This window comes from Salvelinus fontinalis, unplaced genomic scaffold (genome assembly GCF_029448725.1).
Source record: "Salvelinus fontinalis isolate EN_2023a unplaced genomic scaffold, ASM2944872v1 scaffold_0416, whole genome shotgun sequence".
NCBI classification, from domain to species: Eukaryota; Metazoa; Chordata; class Actinopteri; order Salmoniformes; family Salmonidae; genus Salvelinus; species Salvelinus fontinalis.
Genome location: NW_026600625.1, coordinates 147222 through 167750, shown reverse-complemented (window position 1 = coordinate 167750; position 20529 = coordinate 147222). Strand labels below are relative to the sequence as shown.

At 51.8% G+C, this 20529-nt stretch overlaps 1 protein-coding gene across 1 annotated transcript in view; it reads right to left on the bottom strand.

Moving 5' to 3' along the window:
- Positions 1 to 1346: 1346 nt before the first annotated feature.
- LOC129845976 (trinucleotide repeat-containing gene 6A protein-like) overlaps positions 1347 to 20529 on the bottom strand; it is a 54491-nt gene continuing 35308 nt past the window's right edge. Inside the window, exons 5-13 of the mRNA XM_055913964.1 lie at positions 17531 to 17800; positions 16794 to 17050; positions 15298 to 15375; positions 9482 to 9667; positions 6560 to 6715; positions 5598 to 5714; positions 3957 to 4091; positions 3743 to 3862; positions 1347 to 1621 (exon numbers count right to left, since the gene is read on the bottom strand). Coding sequence (XP_055769939.1) covers positions 1424 to 1621; positions 3743 to 3862; positions 3957 to 4091; positions 5598 to 5714; positions 6560 to 6715; positions 9482 to 9667; positions 15298 to 15375; positions 16794 to 17050; positions 17531 to 17800 — 1517 coding nt within the window. The 3' untranslated portion in view covers positions 1347 to 1423. The remainder of the gene's footprint in view (positions 1622 to 3742; positions 3863 to 3956; positions 4092 to 5597; positions 5715 to 6559; positions 6716 to 9481; positions 9668 to 15297; positions 15376 to 16793; positions 17051 to 17530; positions 17801 to 20529) is intronic.

Here is a 20529-nt window from a genome sequence, read left to right as displayed (position 1 = left end):
ACTAGTCTAGAACTACAGAACTACGTAGACACCGGGATAAAACACTAGTCTAGAACTACAGAACTACGTAGACACCGGGATAAAACACTAGTCTAGAACTACAGAACTACGTAGACACCGGGATAAAACACCGTCTAGAACTACAGAACTACGTAGACACCGGGATAAAACACAGTCTAGAACTACAGAACTACGTAGACACCGGGATAAAACACAGTCTAGAACTACAGAACTACGTAGACACCGGGATAAAACACTAGTCTAGAACTACAGAACTACGTAGACACCGGGATAAAACACTAGTCTAGAACTACAGAACTACGTAGACACCGGGATAAAACACTCTCTAGAACTACAGAACTACGTAGACACCGGGATAAAACACTAGTCTAGAACTACAGAACTACGTAGACACCGGGATAAAACACCGTCTAGAACTACAGAACTACGTAGACACCGGGATAAAACACTCTCTAGAACTACGTAGACACCGGGATAAAACAGTACACTAGTTTCTGTAGTGAGACAGCTTGATGTACAGGCCACCCCCTGGACAGGACACCCCCTGGACAGGACACCCCCTGGACAGGACACTAGTCTATCACAGCAGGCCCCCTGAGTGCGAGGGCCCTACTAAAGGACCAGGTTGATACAGGACACCCCATGGACAGGACACTAGTCTACCACAGCAGGTCCCCTGGACAGGCCACCCCCTGGACAGGACACCCCCTGGACAGGACACTAGTCTATCACAGCAGGCCCCCTGGGCAGGACACCCCCTGGACAGGACACTAGTCTATCACAGCAGGCCCCCTGGGTGCGAGGGCCCTACTAAAGGACCAGCCTGATGTACAGGCCACCCCCTGGACAGGACACCCCCTGGGCAGGACACTAGTCTATCACAGCAGGCCCCCTGGACAGGACATCCCCTGGACAGGACACCCCCTGGACAGGACACTAGTCTACCACAGCAGGCCCCCTGGACAGGACACCCCCTGGACAGGACACCCCCTGGACAGGACACCCCCTGGACAGGACACTAGTCTATCACAGCAGGCCCCCTGGGTGCGAGGGCCCTACTAAAGGACCAGGTTGATGTACCAGGACACCCCCTGGACAGGACACTAGTCTACCAAAGCAGGCCCCCCGAGGGCCCTACTAAAGGAGCAGGTTGATATTTCCATCAGGCATCATGAAGGCCTAACTAAAGACACTAGTCTACCACAGCAGGCCCCCTGAGGGCCCTACTAAAGGACCAGGTTGATGTACAGGACACCCCCTGGGCAGGACACTAGTCCACCACAGCAGGCCCCCTGGGCAGGACACCCCCTGGGCAGGACACCCCCTGGGCAGGACACTAGTCCACCACAGCAGGCCCCCTGAGGGCCCTACTAAAGGACCAGGTTGATATTTCCATCAGGCATCATGAAGGCCTACCTAAAGGGAAGTTGGTAAAGGAGCCCATGGGGTTGGGCTCCTTCTGCAGCTCAGATGCATTCTGGGGCATGTAGTTGTCCAGGTAGGACTTGAGGGGCTGGTGGGCGGGGTTCTGCTTCAGGAGGGAGGGGTCGAGGTGATGCGGAGGCTGCATCATCGACTGGGACGAACCAATAGGACGGCCCTGTACACACAGAGAAGGGAGGGGAGGAGTTAGACTTACACAATCACTGACAACGGCACAATAACACAGACATAACACAGACATCACAGACAGAGATAACACAGACAGAGACAGACATCACAGACGTCACAGACAAAGCCAGACGTCACAGACAGAGCCAGACGTCACAGAAAGAGCCAGACGTCACAGACAGAGCCAGACGTCACAGACGTCACAGACAGAGCCAGACGTCACAGAAAGAGCCAGACGTCACAGACAGAGCCAGACGTCACAGACAGAGCCAGACGTCACAGACAGAGCCAGGCGTCACAGACAGAGCCAGGCAACACAGACGTCACAGACATCACAGACAGAGCCAGACATCACAGACAGAGCCAGGCAACACAGACAGAGCCAGACGTCACAGACAGAGCCAGACGTCACAGACAGAGCCAGACGTCACAGACAGAGCCAGACGTCACAGACAGAGCCAGACGTCACAGACAGAGCCAGACGTCACAGACAGAGCCAGACGTCACAGACAGAGCCAGACGTCACAGACAGAGCCAGACGTCACAGACAGAGCCAGACGTCACAGACAGAGCCAGACGTCACAGACAGAGCCAGACGTCACAGACAGAGCCAGACGTCACAGACAGAGCCAGACGTCACAGACAGAGCCAGACGTCACAGACAGAGCCAGACGTCACAGACAGAGCCAGACGTCACAGACAGAGCCAGACGTCACAGACAGAGCCAGACGTCACAGACAGAGCCAGACGTCACAGACAGAGCCAGGCAACACAGACGTCACAGACATCACAGACAGAGACAGACAGAGCCAGGCAACACAGACAGAGCCAAACATCACAGACAGAGCCAAACATCACAGACAGAGCCAGGCAACACAGACAGAGCCAGGCAACACAGACAGAGCCAGGCAACACAGACAGAGCCAGGCAACACAGACAGAGCCAGGCAACACAGACAGAGCCAGGCAACACAGACAGAGCCAGGCAACACAGACAGAGCCAGGCAACACAGACAGAGCCAGGCAACACAGACAGAGCCAAACATCGCAGACAGAGCCAGACATCGCAGACATCGCAGACATCGCAGACATCGCAGACATCGCAGACAGAGCCAGACATCGCAGACAGAGCCAGACATCACAGACAGAGCCAGACATCACAGACAGAGCCAGACAACACAGACAACAGCGACAGACAACACAGACAACAGCGACAGACAACACAGACAACAGCGACAGACAACACAGACAGACAACAGCGACAGACAACACAGACAGACAACAGCGACAGACAACACAGACAGACAACACAGACAGACAACACAGACAGACAACACAGACAGACAACAGAGACAGACAACACAGACAACAGAGACAGACAACACAGACAACAGAGACAGACAACACAGACAACAGAGACAGACAACACAGACAACAGAGACAGACAACACAGACAGAGACAGACAACACAGACAACAGAGACAGACAACAGAGACAGACAACAGAGACAGACAACAGAGACAGACAACACAGACAGAGACAGACAACAGAGACAGACAACAGAGACAGACAACAGAGACAGACAACAGAGACAGACAACACAGACAGACAACACAGACAGACAACAGAGACAGACAACACAGACAGACAACACAGACAGACAACACAGACAACAGAGACAGACAACACAGACAACAGAGACAGACAACACAGACAACAGAGACAGACAACACAGACAACAGAGACAGACAACACAGACAGACAACACAGACAACAGAGACAGACAACACAGACAGACAACACAGACAACAGAGACAGACAACACAGACAGAGACAGACAACACAGACAGACAACAGAGACAGACAACAGAGACAGACAACAGAGACAGACAACAGAGACAGACAACACAGACAACAGAGACAGACAACACAGACAACAGAGACAGACAACACAGACAACAGAGACAGACAACAGAGACAACACAGACAACAGAGACAGACAACACAGACAACAGAGACAGACAACAGAGACAACACAGACAACAGAGACAGACAACACAGACAACACAGACAGACAACAGAGACAACACAGACAGACAGACAGTATGTACCTGCTGGTCATGCTGGCGTCCAACAGGCATGGGTCTGTGACTCTGCTGCTGCTGGTGTCCAACAGGCATCGGTCTCTGATTCTGCTGCTGAGACTGCTGCTGCTGCTGGAGGAGGAGACGCTGTGGAGACAAACGACCCGTCAGGAATTACAGGAGATGATTTCAGATCTGAGTTAACAGGAACATCAGTGATAGAGGAGGTGTGTGTGTTTACCTGTAACTGGTTCAGCTGGTTGAGTTGAGACAGCTGGTTGAGTTGAGACAGCTGGTTGAGAACAGCGACCTGCTGTGGACCAAACAGGTTCAGACCTCCTGCACTAGGAGGGTACTTCAGGAGAGACGGAGGGACCTGGAACACAGTCACCTCAACTAGGTTAGTAGAACAGAGTCAGACCTCCTGCACTAGGAGGACAACTAGAGGACAACTAGATTATTAGAACAGAGTAACACCTCCTGCACTGGGAGGACAACTAGATTATTAGAACAGAGTCAGACCTCCTGCACTGGGAGGACAACTAGAACAGAGTCAGACCTCCTGCACTGGGAGGACAACTAGAACAGAGTCAGACCTCCTGCACTGGGAGGACAACTAGAACAGAGTCAGACCTCCTGCACCGGGAGGACAACTAGAACAGAGTCAGACCTCCTGCACTGGGAGGACAACTAGAACAGAGTCAGACCTCCTGCACTGGGAGGACAACTAGAACAGAGTCAGACCTCCTGCACCGGGAGGACAACTAGAACAGAGTCAGACCTCCTGCACTGGGAGGACAACTAGAACAGAGTCAGACCTCCTGCACTGGGAGGACAACTAGAACAGAGTCAGACCTCCTGCACTGGGAGGACAACTAGATTAGTAGAACAGAGTCAGACCTCCTGCACCGGGAGGACAACTAGAACAGAGTCAGACCTCCTGCACTGGGAGGACAACTAGAACAGAGTCAGACCTCCTGCACCGGGAGGACAACTAGAACAGAGTCAGACCTCCTGCACCGGGAGGACAACTAGATTATTAATAGAGTCAGACCTCCTGCACTGGGAGGACAACTAGAACAGAGTCAGACCTCCTGCACTGGGAGGACAACTAGAACAGAGTCAGACCTCCTGCACCGGGAGGACAACTAGAACAGAGTCAGACCTCCTGCACTGGGAGGACAACTAGATTATTAGAACAGAGTCAGACCTCCTGCACTGGGAGGACAACTAGAAGAGTCAGACCTCCTGCACCGGGAGGACAACTAGAACAGAGTCAGACCTCCTGCACTGGGAGGGTACTTCAGGAGAGATGTCAATAGTAAGGCAATGGGGAGAATATTCTTGGACCTTCAAGAGGCTGAACGTCCCCTTTAAAATGGACCTCCCGGTTAACGACGTCCCCTTTAAAATGGACCTCCCGGTTAACGACGTCCCCTTTAAAATGGACCTCCCGGTTAACGACGTCCCCTTTAAAATGGACCTCCCGGTTAACGACGCCCCCTTTAAAATGGACCTCCCGGTTAACGACGCCCCCTTTAAAATGGACCTCCCGGTTAACAACGCCCCCTTTAAAATGGACCTCCCGGTTAACGACGTCCCCTTTAAAATGGACCTCCCGGTTAACGACGTCCCCTTTAAAATGGACCTCCCGGTTAACGACGTCCCCTTTAAAATGGACCTCCCGGTTAACGACGTCCCCTTTAAAATGGACCTCCCGGTTAACGACGTCCCCTTTAAAATGGACCTCCCGGTTAACATTTTTAGATGATCACACCAGGTAGTTTATCGGGGGTCAGCGTGTGTGTGTGTGTGTGTGTGTGTGTGTGTGTGTGTGTGTGTGTGTGTGTGTGTGTGTGTGTGTGTGTGTGTGTGTGTGTACCTGAGGGGACAGGACGTGGGGAGGCACTTGGTTACGGAGATTGTTCAGGGCTGAGTTGAGGGGCTGGGGAGCGTTATGAGATGGTGCTGCACTGCTGCCGTACATGGAGGTTACATTCTGAAACACACACACACACACACATTAAGAGGACTGAAACACAAACACATTAAGAGGACTGAAACACACACACGTTAAGAGGACTGAAACACACACACGTTAAGAGGACTGAAACACACACACGTTAAGAGGACTGAAACACACACACGTTAAGAGGACTGAAACACACACACGTTAAGAGGACTGAAACACACACACGTTAAGAGGACTGAAACACACACACGTTAAGAGGACTGAAACACACACACGTTAAGAGGACTGAAACACACACACGTTAAGAGGACTGAAACACACACACGTTAAGAGGACTGAAACACACACACACACACACATTAAGACGACTGAAACACACACACACACACACACACACACACACATTAAGAGGACTGAAACACACACACACTTCAGACAGATTGTCACACACATAAACACACACACACTTCAGACAGATTGTCACACACACACTTCAGACAGATTGTCACACACACACACACACACACACACACACACACACACACACACACACACACATTAAGAGGACTGAAACACAAACACACTTCAGACAGATTGTCACACACAAACACACACACACACACACACTTCAGACATATTGTGACACACATAAACACACACACACTTCAGACAGATTGTCACACACACACTTCAGACAGATTGTCACACACAAACACACACTTCAGACAGATTGTCACACACAAACACACACTTCAGACAGATTGTCACACACATAAACACACACACTTCAGACAGATTGTCACACACATAAACACACACACTTCAGACAGATTGTCACACACACTATATTCAAGAGCAGCGTAACCACTCACCTGCCTACCAGCCTCAGAAACAGAGGGGGTGGGAGCCTGCCCTGAGCAGAGAGAGGGCATAGGCTGAGCACAGTGGGAGGGGGAAAAGCTCATGCCGTGATTGGAGGAGAGCTCCTCCGAGGCGGAGCTATCATAAGCAGAGAGCGGCAGGGAAAGCTGCAGAGGCAAGGACAGACGGACAGATGAGGAAGAGGCATGACATCGTGGAAAACAGGGAGAGGATGGAGGGAGAAAGGGAGGAGAGAGAAGGCCCCAGAGGATGGAGGGAGAAAGGGAGGAGAGAGAAGGCCCCAGAGGATGGAGGGAGAAAGGGAGGAGAGAGAAGGCCCCAGAGGATGGAGGGAGAAAGAGAGAGGGAGGAGAGAGAGAGAGAGGGAGGAGAGAGAGAGAGAAAGGGAGGAGAGAGAAGGCCCCAGAGGATGGAGGGAGAAAGAGAGAGAGGGAGGAGAGAGAAGGCCCCAGAGGATGGAGGGAGAAAGAGAGAGGGAGGAGAGAGAGAGAGAGAGGGAGGAGAGAGAAGGCCCCAGAGGATGGAGGGAGAAAGAGAGGAGAGAGAGAGGAGAGAGAAGGCCCCAGAGGATGGAGGGAGAAAGAGAGGAGAGAGAGAGGAGAGAGAGAAGGCCCCAGAGGATGGAGGGAGAAAGAGAGAAGGCCCCAGAGGATGGAGGGAGAGAGAAAGAGAGAGAGAGGGAGGAGAGAGAAGGCCCCAGAGGATGGAGGGAGAAAGAGAAAGGGAGGAGAGAGAAGGCCCCAGAGGACGGAGGGAGAAAGAGAAAGGGAGGAGAGAGAAGGCCCCAGAGGACGGAGGGAGAAAGAGAAAGGGAGGAGAGAGAAGGCCCCAGAGGGTGGAGGGAGAAAGAGAAAGGGAAGAGAGAGAAGGCCCCAGAGGGTGGAGAAAGAAAGAGAGAGAGAGGGAGGAGAGAAAAGGCCCCAGACGATGGAGGGAGAAAAAGAGAGAGGGAGGAGAGAGAAGGCCCCAGAGGACGGAGGGAGAAAGAGAGAGAGAAAAGGCCCCAGAGGACGGAGGGAGAAAGAGAAAGGGAGGAGAGAGAAGGCCCCAGAGGACAGAGGGAGAAAGAGAAAGGGAGGAGAGAGAAGGCCCCAGAGGGTGGAGGGAGAAAGAGAGAGGGAGGAGAGAGAAGGCCCCAGAGGATGGAGGGAGAGAAAGAGAGAGAGAGAGAGAGGAGAGATAAGGCCCCAGAGGATGGAGGGAGAAAGAGAAAGGGAGGAGAGAAGGCCCCAGAGGACGGAGGGAGAAAGAGAAAGGGAGAGAGAAGGTCCCAGAGGATGGAGGGAGAAAGAAAGAGAGGGAGGAGAGAGAAGGCCCCAGAGGATGGAGGGAGAGAAAGAGAGAGAGGGAGGAGAGAGAAGGCCCCAGAGGATGGAGGGAGAGAGAGAGAGAGAGGGAGGAGAGAAAAGGCCCCAGAGGATGGAGGGAGAGAGAGAGAGAGAAGGCCCCAGAGGATGGAGGGAGAGAGAGAGAGAGGGAGGAGAGAGAAGGCCCCAGAGGATGGAGGGAGAGAGAGAGAGAGGGAGGAGAGAGAGAAGGCCCCAGAGGATGGAGGGAGAGAGAAAGTGAAGGACGGCAGGAGGAAGCCAGAGAAGCGACAGGAGAAAGAAAGCCAAAGCTTTTTTATGACACTGAGCTACCACCAGGGGGACTACATTCTGTAATGACACTGAGCTACCACCAGGGGACTACATTCTGTAATGACACTGAGCTACCACCAGGGGGACGTCATTATGTAATGACACTGAGCTACCACCAGGGGGACTACATTCTGTAATGACACTGAGGGGACTACATTCTGTAATGACACTGAGCTACCACCAGGGGACTACATTCTGTAATGACACTGAGCTACCACCAGAGGGACTACATTCTGTAATGACACTGAGCTACCACCAGGGGGACTACATTCTGTAATGACACTGAGCTACCACCAGGGGGACAACATTATGTAATGACACTGAGCTACCACCAGGGGGACAACATTCTGTAATGACACTGAGCTACCACCAGGGGGACTACATTCTGTAATGACACTGAGCTACCACCAGGGGGACAACATTCTGTAATGACACTGAGCTACCACCAGGGGGAGTACATTCTGTAATGACACTGAGCTACCACCAGGGGACTACATTCTGTAATGACACTGAGCTACCACCAGGGGGACTACATTCTGTAATGACACTGAGCTACCACCAGGGGACTACATTCTGTAATGACACTGAGCTACCACCAGGGGGACAACATTCTGTAATGACACTGCGCTACCACCAGGGGAAGTACATTCTGTAATGACACTGAGCTACCACCAGGGGGACTACATTCTGTAATGACACTGAGCTACCACCAGGGGACTACATTCTGTAATGACACTGAGCTACCACCAGGGGGATTACATTCTGTAATGACACTGAGCTACCACCAGGGGACTACATTCTGTAATGACACTGAGCTACCACCAGAGGGACTACATTCTGTAATGACACTGAGCTACCACCAGGGGACTACATTCTGTAATGACACTGAGCTACCACCAGGGGGGACTACATTCTGTAATGACACTGAGCTACCACCAGGGGGGACTACATTCTGTAATGACACTGAGCTACCACCAGGGGACTACATTCTGTAATGACACTGAGCTACCACCAGGGGGACTACATTCTGTAATGACACTGAGCTACCACCAGGGGGGACTACATTCTGTAATGACACTGAGCTACCACCAGGGGGCTACATTCTGTAATGACACTGAGCTACCACCAGGGGGACTACATTCTGTAATGACACTGAGCTACCACCAGGGGAACAACATTCTGTAATGACACTGAGCTACCACCAGGGGGCAGTGCAGCGCTGGCAGACGGTAAACTACACAGACAGAGGAAGGAGCAACACACAGACAGTACCTTGTCGTAGTAAGCGCTTCTCTCCATGGAAGGCTCTTTGTGGATCTGGTGCCTGGAGGAAGAGTTTTTCCCCATCGCTCCACTGTACTCTCCCATGTTCACATCCATACGTTTGTCAGACATCATCCCTCCTCCTCCCCCCATCTCCATCTTATTGCTTTTTGACAAGTCTTCAGAAGAGTCTCTCTAGGGGATGGACAGAGAGAGGGAAAGATAGGTCAGACACAAGATAGAGAGAGAGAGAGAGAGAGAGAGAGAGAGAGAGAGAGAGAGTCCACTGATGTGCTGGGGCCTGGTCTAGTGGTAGTGCTGCTGCCCCCTGGAGGCAGAGGTTTGCAAGTGCAGCCGCAGAAATTGTACAATTATTTATCTCGCTCATCTGCTGAGCAGCGTTCGGGACCTAGCAGGCAAATCTGTTACACATAAGTCTCCCCAAGACCTGTTACAATCACACCTGAAGGGGGTTCAGGGAACAGTCTACCCAAGACCTGTTACAATCACACCTGAAGGGGGTTCAGGGAACAGTCTCCCCAAGACCTGTTACAATCACACCTGAAGGGGGTTCAGGGAACAGTCTCCCCAAGACCTGTTACAATCACACCTGAAGAGTCAGGTTCAGGGAACAGTCTACCCAAGACCTGTTACAATCACACCTGAAGGGTCGGGTTCAGGGAACAGTCTCCCCAAGACCTGTTACAATCACACCTGAAGGGTCGGGATCGGGGAACAGTCTCCCCAAGACCTGTTACAATCACACCTGAAGGGTCGGGTTCAGGGAACGGTCTCGCCAAGACCTGTTACAATCACACCTGAAGGGTCAGGTTCAGGGAACAGTCTCCCCAAGACCTGTTACAATCACACCTGAAGGTTCAGGGAACAGTCTCCCCAAGACCTGTTACAATCACACCTGAAGGGTCGGGATCAGGGAACAGTCTCCCCAAGACCTGTTACAATCACACCTGAAGGGTCGGGTTCAGGGAACAGTCTCCCCAAGACCTGTTACAATCACACCTGAAGGGTCGGGTTCAGGGAACAGTCTCCCCAAGACCTGTTACAATCACACCTGAAGGTTCAGGGAACAGTCTCCCCAAGACCTGTTACAATCACACCTGAAGGTTCAGGGAACAGTCTCCCCAAGACCTGTTACAATCACACCTGAAGGTTCAGGGAACAGTCTCCCCAAGACCTGTTACAATCACACCTGAAGGGTCGGGATCAGGGAACAGTCTCCCCAAGACCTGTTACAATCACACCTGGAGGTTCAGGGAACAGTCTCCCCAAGACCTGTTACAATCACACCTGAAGGGTCGGGTTCAGGGAACAGTCTCCCCAAGACCTGTTACAATCACACCTGAAGGGTCGGGTTCAGGGAACAGTCTCCCCAAGACCTGTTACAATCACACCTGAAGGGTCGGGTTCAGGGAACAGTCTCCCCAAGACCTGTTACAATCACACTTGAAGGGTCGGGTTCAGGGAACAGTCTCCCCAAGACCTGTTACAATCACACCTGAAGGGTCGGGTTCAGGGAACAGTCTCCCCAAGACCTGTTACAATCACACCTGAAGGGTCGGGTTCAGGGAACAGTCTCCCCAAGACCTGTTACAATCACACTTGAAGGGTCGGGTTCAGGGAACAGTCTCCCCAAGACCTGTTACAATCACACCTGAAGGGTCGGGTTCAGGGAACAGTCTCCCCAAGACCTGTTACAATCACACCTGAAGGATCAGGGAACAGTCTCCCCAAGACCTGTTACAATCACACCTGAAGGGTCGGGTTCAGGGAACGGTCTCCCCAAGACCTGTTACAATCACACCTGAAGGGTCGGGTTCAGGGAACAGTCTCCCCAAGACCTGTTACAATCACACCTGAAGGGTCGGGTTCAGGGAACAGTCTCCCCAAGACCTGTTACAATCACACCTGAAGGGTCGGGTTCAGGGAACAGTCTCCCCAAGACCTGTTACAATCACACCTGAAGGGTCGGGTTCAGGGAACAGTCTCCCCAAGACCTGTTACAATCACAACTGAAGGGTCGGGTTCAGGGAACAGTCTCCCCAAGACCTGTTACAATCACACCTGAAGGGTCGGGTTCAGGGAACAGTCTCCCCAAGACCTGTTACAATCACACCTGAAGGTTCAGGGAACAGTCTCCCCAAGACCTGTTACAATCACACCTGAAGGTTCAGGGAACAGTCTCCCCAAGACCTGTTACAATCACACCTGAAGGTTCAGGGAACAGTCTCCCCAAGACCTGTTACAATCACACCTGAAGGTTCAGGGAACAGTCTCCCCAAGACCTGTTACAATCACACCTGAAGGTTCAGGATCAGGGAACAGTCTCCCCAAGACCTGTTACAATCACACCTGAAGGGTCGGGATCAGGGAACAGTCTCCCCAAGACCTGTTACAATCACACCTGAAGGGTCGGGTTCAGGGAACAGTCTCCCCAAGAACTGTTACAATCACACCTGAAGGTTCAGGATCAGGGAACAGTCTCCCCAAGACCTGTTACAATCACACCTGAAAGGTCGGGTTCAGGGAACAGTCTACCCAAGACCTGTTACAATCACACCTGAAGGGTCGGGTTCAGGGAACAGTCTCCCCAAGACCTGTTACAATCACACCTGAAGGGTCGGGTTCAGGGAACAGTCTCCCCAAGACCTGTTACAATCACACCTGAAGGGTCGGGATCAGGGAACAGTCTCCCCAAGACCTGTTACAATCACACCTGAAGGTTCAGGGAACAGTCTCCCCAAGACCTGTTACAATCACACCTGACGGGTTAGGTTCAGGGAACAGTCTCCCCAAGACCTGTTACAATCACACCTGAAGGTTCAGGGAACAGTCTCCCCAAGACCTGTTACAATCACACCTGAAGGGTCGGGTTCAGGGAACAGTCTCCCCAAGACCTGTTACAATCACACCTGAAGGTTCAGGGAACAGTCTCCCCAAGACCTGTTACAATCACACCTGAAGGGTCGGGTTCAGGGAACAGTCTCCCCAAGACCTGTTACAATCACACCTGAAGGTTCAGGGAACAGTCTCCCCAAGACCTGTTACAATCACACCTGACGGGTTAGGTTCAGGGAACAGTCTCCCCAAGACCTGTTACAATCACACCTGAAGGTTCAGGGAACAGTCTCCCCAAGACCTGTTACAATCACACCTGAAGGGTCGGGTTCAGGGAACAGTCTCCCCAAGACCTGTTACAATCACACCTGAAGGTTCAGGGAACAGTCTCCCCAAGACCTGTTACAATCACACCTGAAGGGTCGGGTTCAGGGAACAGTCTCCCCAAGAACTGTTACAATCACACCTGAAGGTTCAGGGAACAGTCTCCCCAAGACCTGTTACAATCACACCTGAAGGGTCGGGTTCAGGGAACAGTCTCCCCAAGACCTGTTACAATCACACCTGAAGGGTCGGGTTCAGGGAACAGTCTCCCCAAGACCTGTTACAATCACACCTGAAGGGTCGGGATCAGGGAACAGTCTCCCCAAGACCTGTTACAATCACACCTGAAGGGTGAGGTTCAGGGAACAGTCTCCCCAAGACCTGTTACAATCACACCTGAAGGGTCGGGTTCAGGGAACAGTCTCCCCAAGACCTGTTACAATCACACCTGAAGGTTCAGGGAACAGTCTCCCCAAGACCTGTTACAATCACACCTGAAGGTTCAGGGAACAGTCTCCCCAAGACCTGTTACAATCACACCTGAAGGGTCGGGTTCAGGGAACAGTCTCCCCAAGACCTGTTACAATCACACCTGAAGGGTCGGGTTCAGGGAACAGTCTCCCCAAGACCTGTTACAATCACACCTGAAGGGTCGGGTTCAGGGAACAGTCTCCACAAGACCTGTTACAATCACACCTGAAGGTTCAGGGAACAGTCTCCCCAAGACCTGTTACAATCACACCTGAAGGGTCGGGTTCAGGGAACAGTCTCCCCAAGACCTGTTACAATCACACCTGAAGGGTCGGGTTCAGGGAACAGTCTCCCCAAGACCTGTTACAATCACACCTGAAGGGTTCAGGGAACAGTCTCCCCAAGACCTGTTACAATCACACCTGAAGGTTCAGGGAACAGTCTCCCCAAGACCTGTTACAATCACACCTGAAGGGGGTTCAGGGAACAGTCTCCCCAAGACCTGTTACAATCACACCTGAAGGGTCGGGTTCAGGGAACAGACTCCCCAAGACCTGTTACAATCACACCGGAAGGATCGGGTTCAGGGAACAGAATACCCTGAAAGGCGACATCTGACTAGTTCCAACCCCTCTTCGCTAAAGGGTCGACATCTGACGAGTTCCAACCCCTCTTCCCTAAAGGGTCGACATCTGACACGCTCCAACCCCTCTTCGCTAAAGGGTCGACATCTGACACGCTCCAACCCCTCATCGCTAAAGGGTCGACATCTGACGAGTTCCAACCCCTCTTCCCTAAAGGGTCGACATCTGACGAGCTCCAACCCCTCTTTGCTAAAGGGGCGACATCTGACGAGATCCAACCCCTCTCCCCTAAAGGGGCGACATCTGACGCGCTCCAACCCCTCTTCGCTAAAGGGGCGACATCTGACGAGTTCCAACCCCTCTTCGCTAATGGGGCGACATCTGACGAGCTCCAACCCCTCTTCGCTAAAGGGGCGACATCTGACGAGATCCAACCCCTCTTTGCTAAAGGGTCGACATCTGACGAGCTCCAACCCCTCTTTGCTAAAGGGTCGACATCTGACGAGCTCCAACCCCTCATCGCTAAAGGGGCGACATCTGACGAGCTCCAACCCCTCTCCCCTAAAGGGTCGACATCTGACGAGCTCCAACCCCTCATCACTAAAGGGTCGACATCTGACGAGCTCCAACCCCTCATCACTAAAGGGTCGACATCTGACGAGATCCAACCCCTCTTCGCTAAAGGGTCGACATCTGACGAGCTCCAACCCCTCTTCGCTAAAGGGTCGACATCTGACGAGATCCAACCCCTCTTCGCTAAAGGGTCGACATCTGACGAGTTCCAACCCCTCTTTGCTAAAGGGTCGACATCTGACGAGCTCCAACCCCTCATCGCTAAAGGGGCGACATCTGACGAGCTCCAACCCCTCATCGCTAAAGGGGCGACATCTGACGAGCTCCAACCCCTCTCCCCTAAAGGGTCGACATCTGACGAGCTCCAACCCCTCATCACTAAAGGGTCGACATCTGACGAGCTCCAACCCCTCATCGCTAAAGGGGCGACATCTGACGAGATCCAACCCCTCTTCACTAAAGGGTCGACATCTGACGAGCTCCAACCCCTCTCCGCTAAAGGGTCGACATCTGACGAGCTCCAACCCCTCTCCCCTAAAGGGTCGACATCTGACGAGCTCCAACCCCTCTCCGCTAAAGGGTCGACATCTGACGAGCTCCAACCCCTCTCCGCTAAAGGGTCGACATCTGACGAGCTCCAACCCCTCTCCGCTAAAGGGTCGACATCTGACGAGCTCCAACCCCTCTTCACTAAAGGGTCGACATCTGACGAGTTCCAACCCCTCTTCGCTAAAGGGTCGACATCTGACGAGTTCCAACCCCTCTTCGCTAAAGGGTCGACATCTGACGAGCTCCAACCCCTCTTCGTTATTTAATGACTTTTCTTGTGTTTTTAATCTTTATTTTTTGGTGCAGAAAGATCATACTATTATCTCATGTGACAACAGAAGCACTTCTGGACAACAGAAGGACAGTTCCTATCCTCGGTGCTTGTGACAGAAACAGCATTTGATTTGAGGGTTCGAGGGTTCAAGGTTCAAGGGTTCAAGGTTCAAGGGTTCAAGGGTGCGTACTCACAGGGTAGTTCATGTTGTTGAACTGTTTGACGAACTGGTTCATCCAGACATCCTCCTGCTTGTTCACTGATTTGTTCATCTGAAACACACAGAGAGACCTGGTTAATAACCTACACAGAGAGAGAGAGACCTGGTTAATAACCTACACAGAGAGAGAGAGACCTGGTTAATAACCTACACAGAGAGAGAGAGACCTGGTTAATAACCTACACAGAGAGAGAGACCTGGTTAATAACCTACACAGAGAGAGAGACCTGGTTAATAACCTACACAGAGAGAGAGACCTGGTTAATAACCTACACAGAGAGAGAGACCTGGTTAATAACCTACACAGAGAGAGAGACCTGGTTAATAACCTACACAGAGAGAGAGACCTGGTTAATAACCTACACAGAGAGAGAGACCTGGTTAATAACCTACACAGAGAGAGAGACCTGGTTAATAACCTACACAGAGAGAGAGACCTGGTTAATAACCTACACAGAGAGAGAGACCTGGTTAATAACCTACACAGAGAGAGAGAGAGACCTGGTTAATAACCTACACAGAGAGAGAGAGACACCTGGTTAATAACCTACACAGAGAGAGAGAGACACCTGGTTAATAACCTACACAGAGAGACCTGGTTAATAACCTACACAGAGAGAGAGAGAGACCTGGTTAATAACCTACACAGAGAGAGAGACCTGGTTAATAACCTACACAGAGAGAGAGACCTGGTTAATAACCTACACAGAGAGAGAGACCTGGTTAATAACCTACACAGAGAGAGACCTGGTTAATAACCTACACAGAGAGAGAGACCTGGTTAATAACCTACACAGAGAGAGAGACCTGGTTAATAACCTACACAGAGAGAGAGACCTGGTTAATAACCTACACAGAGAGAGAGACCTGGTTAATAACCTACACAGAGAGAGAGACCTGGTTAATAACCTACACAGAGAGAGAGACCTGGTTAATAACCTACACAGAGAGAGAGACCTGGTTAATAACCTACACAGAGAGAGAGACCTGGTTAATAACCTACACAGAGAGAGAGACCTGGTTAATAACCTACACAGAGAGAGAGACCTGGTTAATAACCTACACAGAGAGAGAGACCTGGTTAATAACCTACACAGAGAGAGACCTGGTTAATAACCTACACAGAGAGAGACCTGGTTAATAACCTACACAGAGAGAGAGACCTGGTTAATAACCTACACAGAGAGAGACCTGGTTAATAACCTACACAGAGAGAGAGACCTGGTTAATAACCTACACAGAGAGAGAGACCTGGTTAATAACCTACACAGAGAGAGAGACCTGGTTAATAACCTACACAGAGAGAGAGACCTGGTTAATAACCTACACAGAGAGAGACCTGGTTAATAACCTACACAGAGAGAGAGACCTGGTTAATAACCTACACAGAGAGAGAGACCTGGTTAATAACCTACACAGAGAGAGAGACCTGGTTAATAACCTACACAGAGAGACCGGACGCAGTAATACCTTAGGATGGATTTTCTTCATATAATTCCAGCTGTGTTGCTGAGGCCCGTTAGTCCGGTTGTCCTGACCGTGGCCGTCTCTCTCCCGGTCTCGGTAGTTCTCTCTGTGACCGTCTCTCTCCCGGTCTCGGTGACTTGGGGCGTTGCTCCACATCCCGATCTCCACCTCCTCCTCCGGTTCCCAACTGGACTGGCACGATACCTCCTCCCCACACCAGGTACCACTCTCCTGCTGTTGCTGCTGCATGGGCTTGGGACCTGGAGGGAGATGGGGGGGAGAGAGGACGAAGGGATGAGACCTGGGTAGAGAACAGGGAGACGGGACCTGGGGAGAGAGGACGAGGGGGCCTGGAGGGAGAAAGGGGAGAGAGGGCGAAGGGATGAAACTTGGAGAGAGAACAGGGAGACGAGGGGACGGGACCTGGAGAGAGACACGAGGGGACGAGGGGGCCTGGAGAGAGAAGGGGAGAGAGGGCGAAGGGATGAAACCTGGAGAGAGAACAGGAAGACAAGGGGACGGGACCTGGAGGGAGACGAGGGGACGGAACCTGGAGAGAGAACAGGGAGACGAGGGGACGGGGGACGGGACCTGGAGGGAGACGAGGGGGCCTGGAGAGAGAAGGGGAGAGAGGGCGAAGGGATGAAACCTGGAGAGAGAACAGGGAGACGGGACCTGGAGAGAGACACGAGGGGACGAGGGGGCCTGGAGAGAGAACAGGGAGACGGGACGTGTCTCACCAGGTTTGTGGTGGTTCTGTGGTCCAGGTCCTTCCCAGCCTCCTGTCCCAGAGGTGCCCCCTCGGTCTCTGTCCCCTCGGTCTCTGTCCCCTCGGTCTCTGTCCCCTCGGTCTCTGTCCCCTCGGTGTCCCAGCTCCTCCCAGGTGGAGCTGGTGTCCATGGGTTTCCCCCAGGCCGATGTCCCGTTGTCCACAGAGACAGGGGGGGCTGACGGCTCACACCACGTTCCTGACTCCATCTTCTGGGGACCTCCGTACTGTTCACCCCAGCCTGGAGGCAGGAGAGAGAGAGGGTGAGGAGGAGAGTCAGGAGGAGGAGAGAGAGGGAGGAGGAGAGAGAGGGAGGAGGAGAGAGAGGGAGGAGGAGAGAGAGGGAGGAGGAGAGAGAGGGAGGAGGAGAGAGAGGGAGGAGGAGAGAGAGGGAGGAGGAGAGAGAGGGGGAGGAGGAGGAGAGAGAGGGGGAGGAGGAGGAGAGAGAGGGGGAGGATGAGGAGAGAGAGAGGGGGAGGAAGAGGAGAGAGAGAGGGGGAGGAAGAGGAGAGAGGGGGGGAGGAGGAGAGAGGGGGGGAGGAGGAGGAGAGAGAGGGGGAGGAGGAGGAGAGAGAGGGGGAGGAGTTTCACCATTTTGTTTATCCAGGTTTCCGTTTTCCCCCTTTAATTCCAATAATCACCTAGCAAGAGGCCGTTGTGTAGCACCTAGCAAGAGGCCGTTGTTTAGCGGCTAGCAAGAAGCTGTTGTTTAGCAGCTAGCAAGAGGCCGTTGTTTAGCGGCTAGCAAGAAGCTGTTGTTTAGCACCTAGCAAGAGGCCGTTGTTTAGCGGCTAGCAAGAGGCCGTTGTGTAGCACCTAGCAAGAGGCCGTTGTTTAGCGGCTAGCAAGAAGCTGTTGTTTAGCAGCTAGCAAGAGGCCGTTGTTTAGCGGCTAGCAAGAAGCTGTTGTTTAGCACCTAGCAAGAGGCCGTTGTTTAGCGGCTAGCAAGAAGCTGTTGTTTAGCACCTAGCAAGAGGCCGTTGTTTAGCGGCTAGCAAGAAGCCGTTGTTTAGCAGCTAGCAAGAGGCCGTTGTTTAGCAGCTAGCAAGAGGCCGTTGTTTAGCACCTAGCAAGAGGCCGTTGTTTAGCAGCTAGCAAGAGGCCGTTGTTTAGCAGCTAGCAAGAGGCCGTTGTTTAGCACCTAGCAAGAGGCTGTTGTTTAGCAGCTAGCAAGAGGCCGTTGTTTAGCACCTAGCAAGAGGCCGTTGTTTAGCACCTAGCAAGAGGCCGTTGTGTAGCACCTAGCAAGAGGCCGTTGTTTAGCGGCTAGCAAGAAGCTGTTGTTTAGCAGCTAGCAAGAGGCCGTTGTTTAGCGGCTAGCAAGAAGCTGTTGTTTAGCAGCTAGCAAGAGGCCGTTGTTTAGCAGCTAGCAAGAGACCGTTGTTTAGCAGCTAGCAAGAGACTGTTGTTTAGCAGCTAGCAAGAGACTGTTGTTTAGCAGCTAGCAAGAGGCCGCTGTTTAGATTTTACAGAGCCCTGAAACTGTGAGTGATATTATAGAGCCCTGTGTCCGCGAGTGATATTATAGAGCCCTGAAACTGTGAGTGAATTTATAGAGCCCTGTGTCTGTGAGTGATATTATAGAGCCCTGGGTCTGTGAGTGATTTATATAGAGCCCTGGGTCTGTGAGTGATTTATATAGAGCCCTGGGTCTGTGAGTGATTTATATAGAGCCCTGGGTCTGTGAGTGATTTTATATAGAGCCCTGGGTCTGCGAGTGATTTTATATAGAGCCCTGGGTCTGTGAGTGATTTTATATAGAGCCCTGGGTCTGTGAGTGATTTTATATAGAGCCCTGGGTCTGTGAGTGATTTTATATAGAGCCCTGGGTCTGTGAGTGATTTTATATAGAGCCCTGGGTCTGTGAGTGATTTTATATAGAGCACTGGATCTGTGAGTGATTTTATATAGAGCCATGGATCTGTGAGTGATTTTATATAGAGCCCTGGATCTGTGAGTGATTTTATATAGAGCCCTGGATCTGTGAGTGATTTTATATAGAGCCCTGGATCTGTGAGTGATTTTATATAGAGCCCTGTGTCTGTGAGTGATTTTATATAGAGCCCTGGATCTGTGAGTGATTTTATATAGAGCCCTGGATCTGTGAGTGATTTTATATAGAGCCCTGGATCTGTGAGTGATTTTATATAGAGCCCTGGACCTATGAGTGATTTTATATAGAGCCCTGGATCTGTGAGTGATTTTATATAGAGCCCTGGATCTGTGAGTGATTTTATATAGAGCCCTGGATCTGTGAGTGATTTTATATAGAGCCCTGGATCTGTGAGTGATTTTATATAGAGCCCTGTGTCTGAGTGATTTTATATAGAGCCCTGGATCTGTGAGTGATTTTATAGAGCCCTGGATCTGTGAGTGATTTTATATAGAGCCCTGGATCTGTGAGTGATTTTATATAGAGCCCTGGATCTGTGAGTGATTTTATATAGAGCCCTGGACCTGTGAGTGATTTTATACAGCCCTTTCCCTCCCTCCCTGTCTCCCCCTTTCTGTCTCCCTCTGTCTCAGCCCCCCCCTCACAGCACTCACAGCTCAGAGAGAAACATCTACGCTGTAGAACATTCCAGAAGGATGACGCAACCCTAAACACACACACTAAGGGGAGGCGGAGGACACTGGGTGTGTGTGTGTGTCCATACAGTGTGTGTGTGTGTGTGTCCATACAGTGTGTGTGTGTGTGTGTGTGTGTGTGTGTGTGTGTGTGTGTGTGTGTGTGTGTGTGTGTGTGTGTGTGTCTCTCTCCATACAGTGTGTGTGTGTGTGTGTGTCCATACAGTGTGTGTGTGTGTGTGCCCATACAGTGTGTGTGTATGTCCATACAGTGTGTGTGTGTGTGTGTGTGTGTGTGTGTGTGTGTGTGTGTGTCTCTCTCCATACAGTGTGTGTGTGTGTCCATACAGTGTGTGTGTGTGTCCATACAGTGTGTGTGTGTGTGTGTGTGTGTGTGTGTGT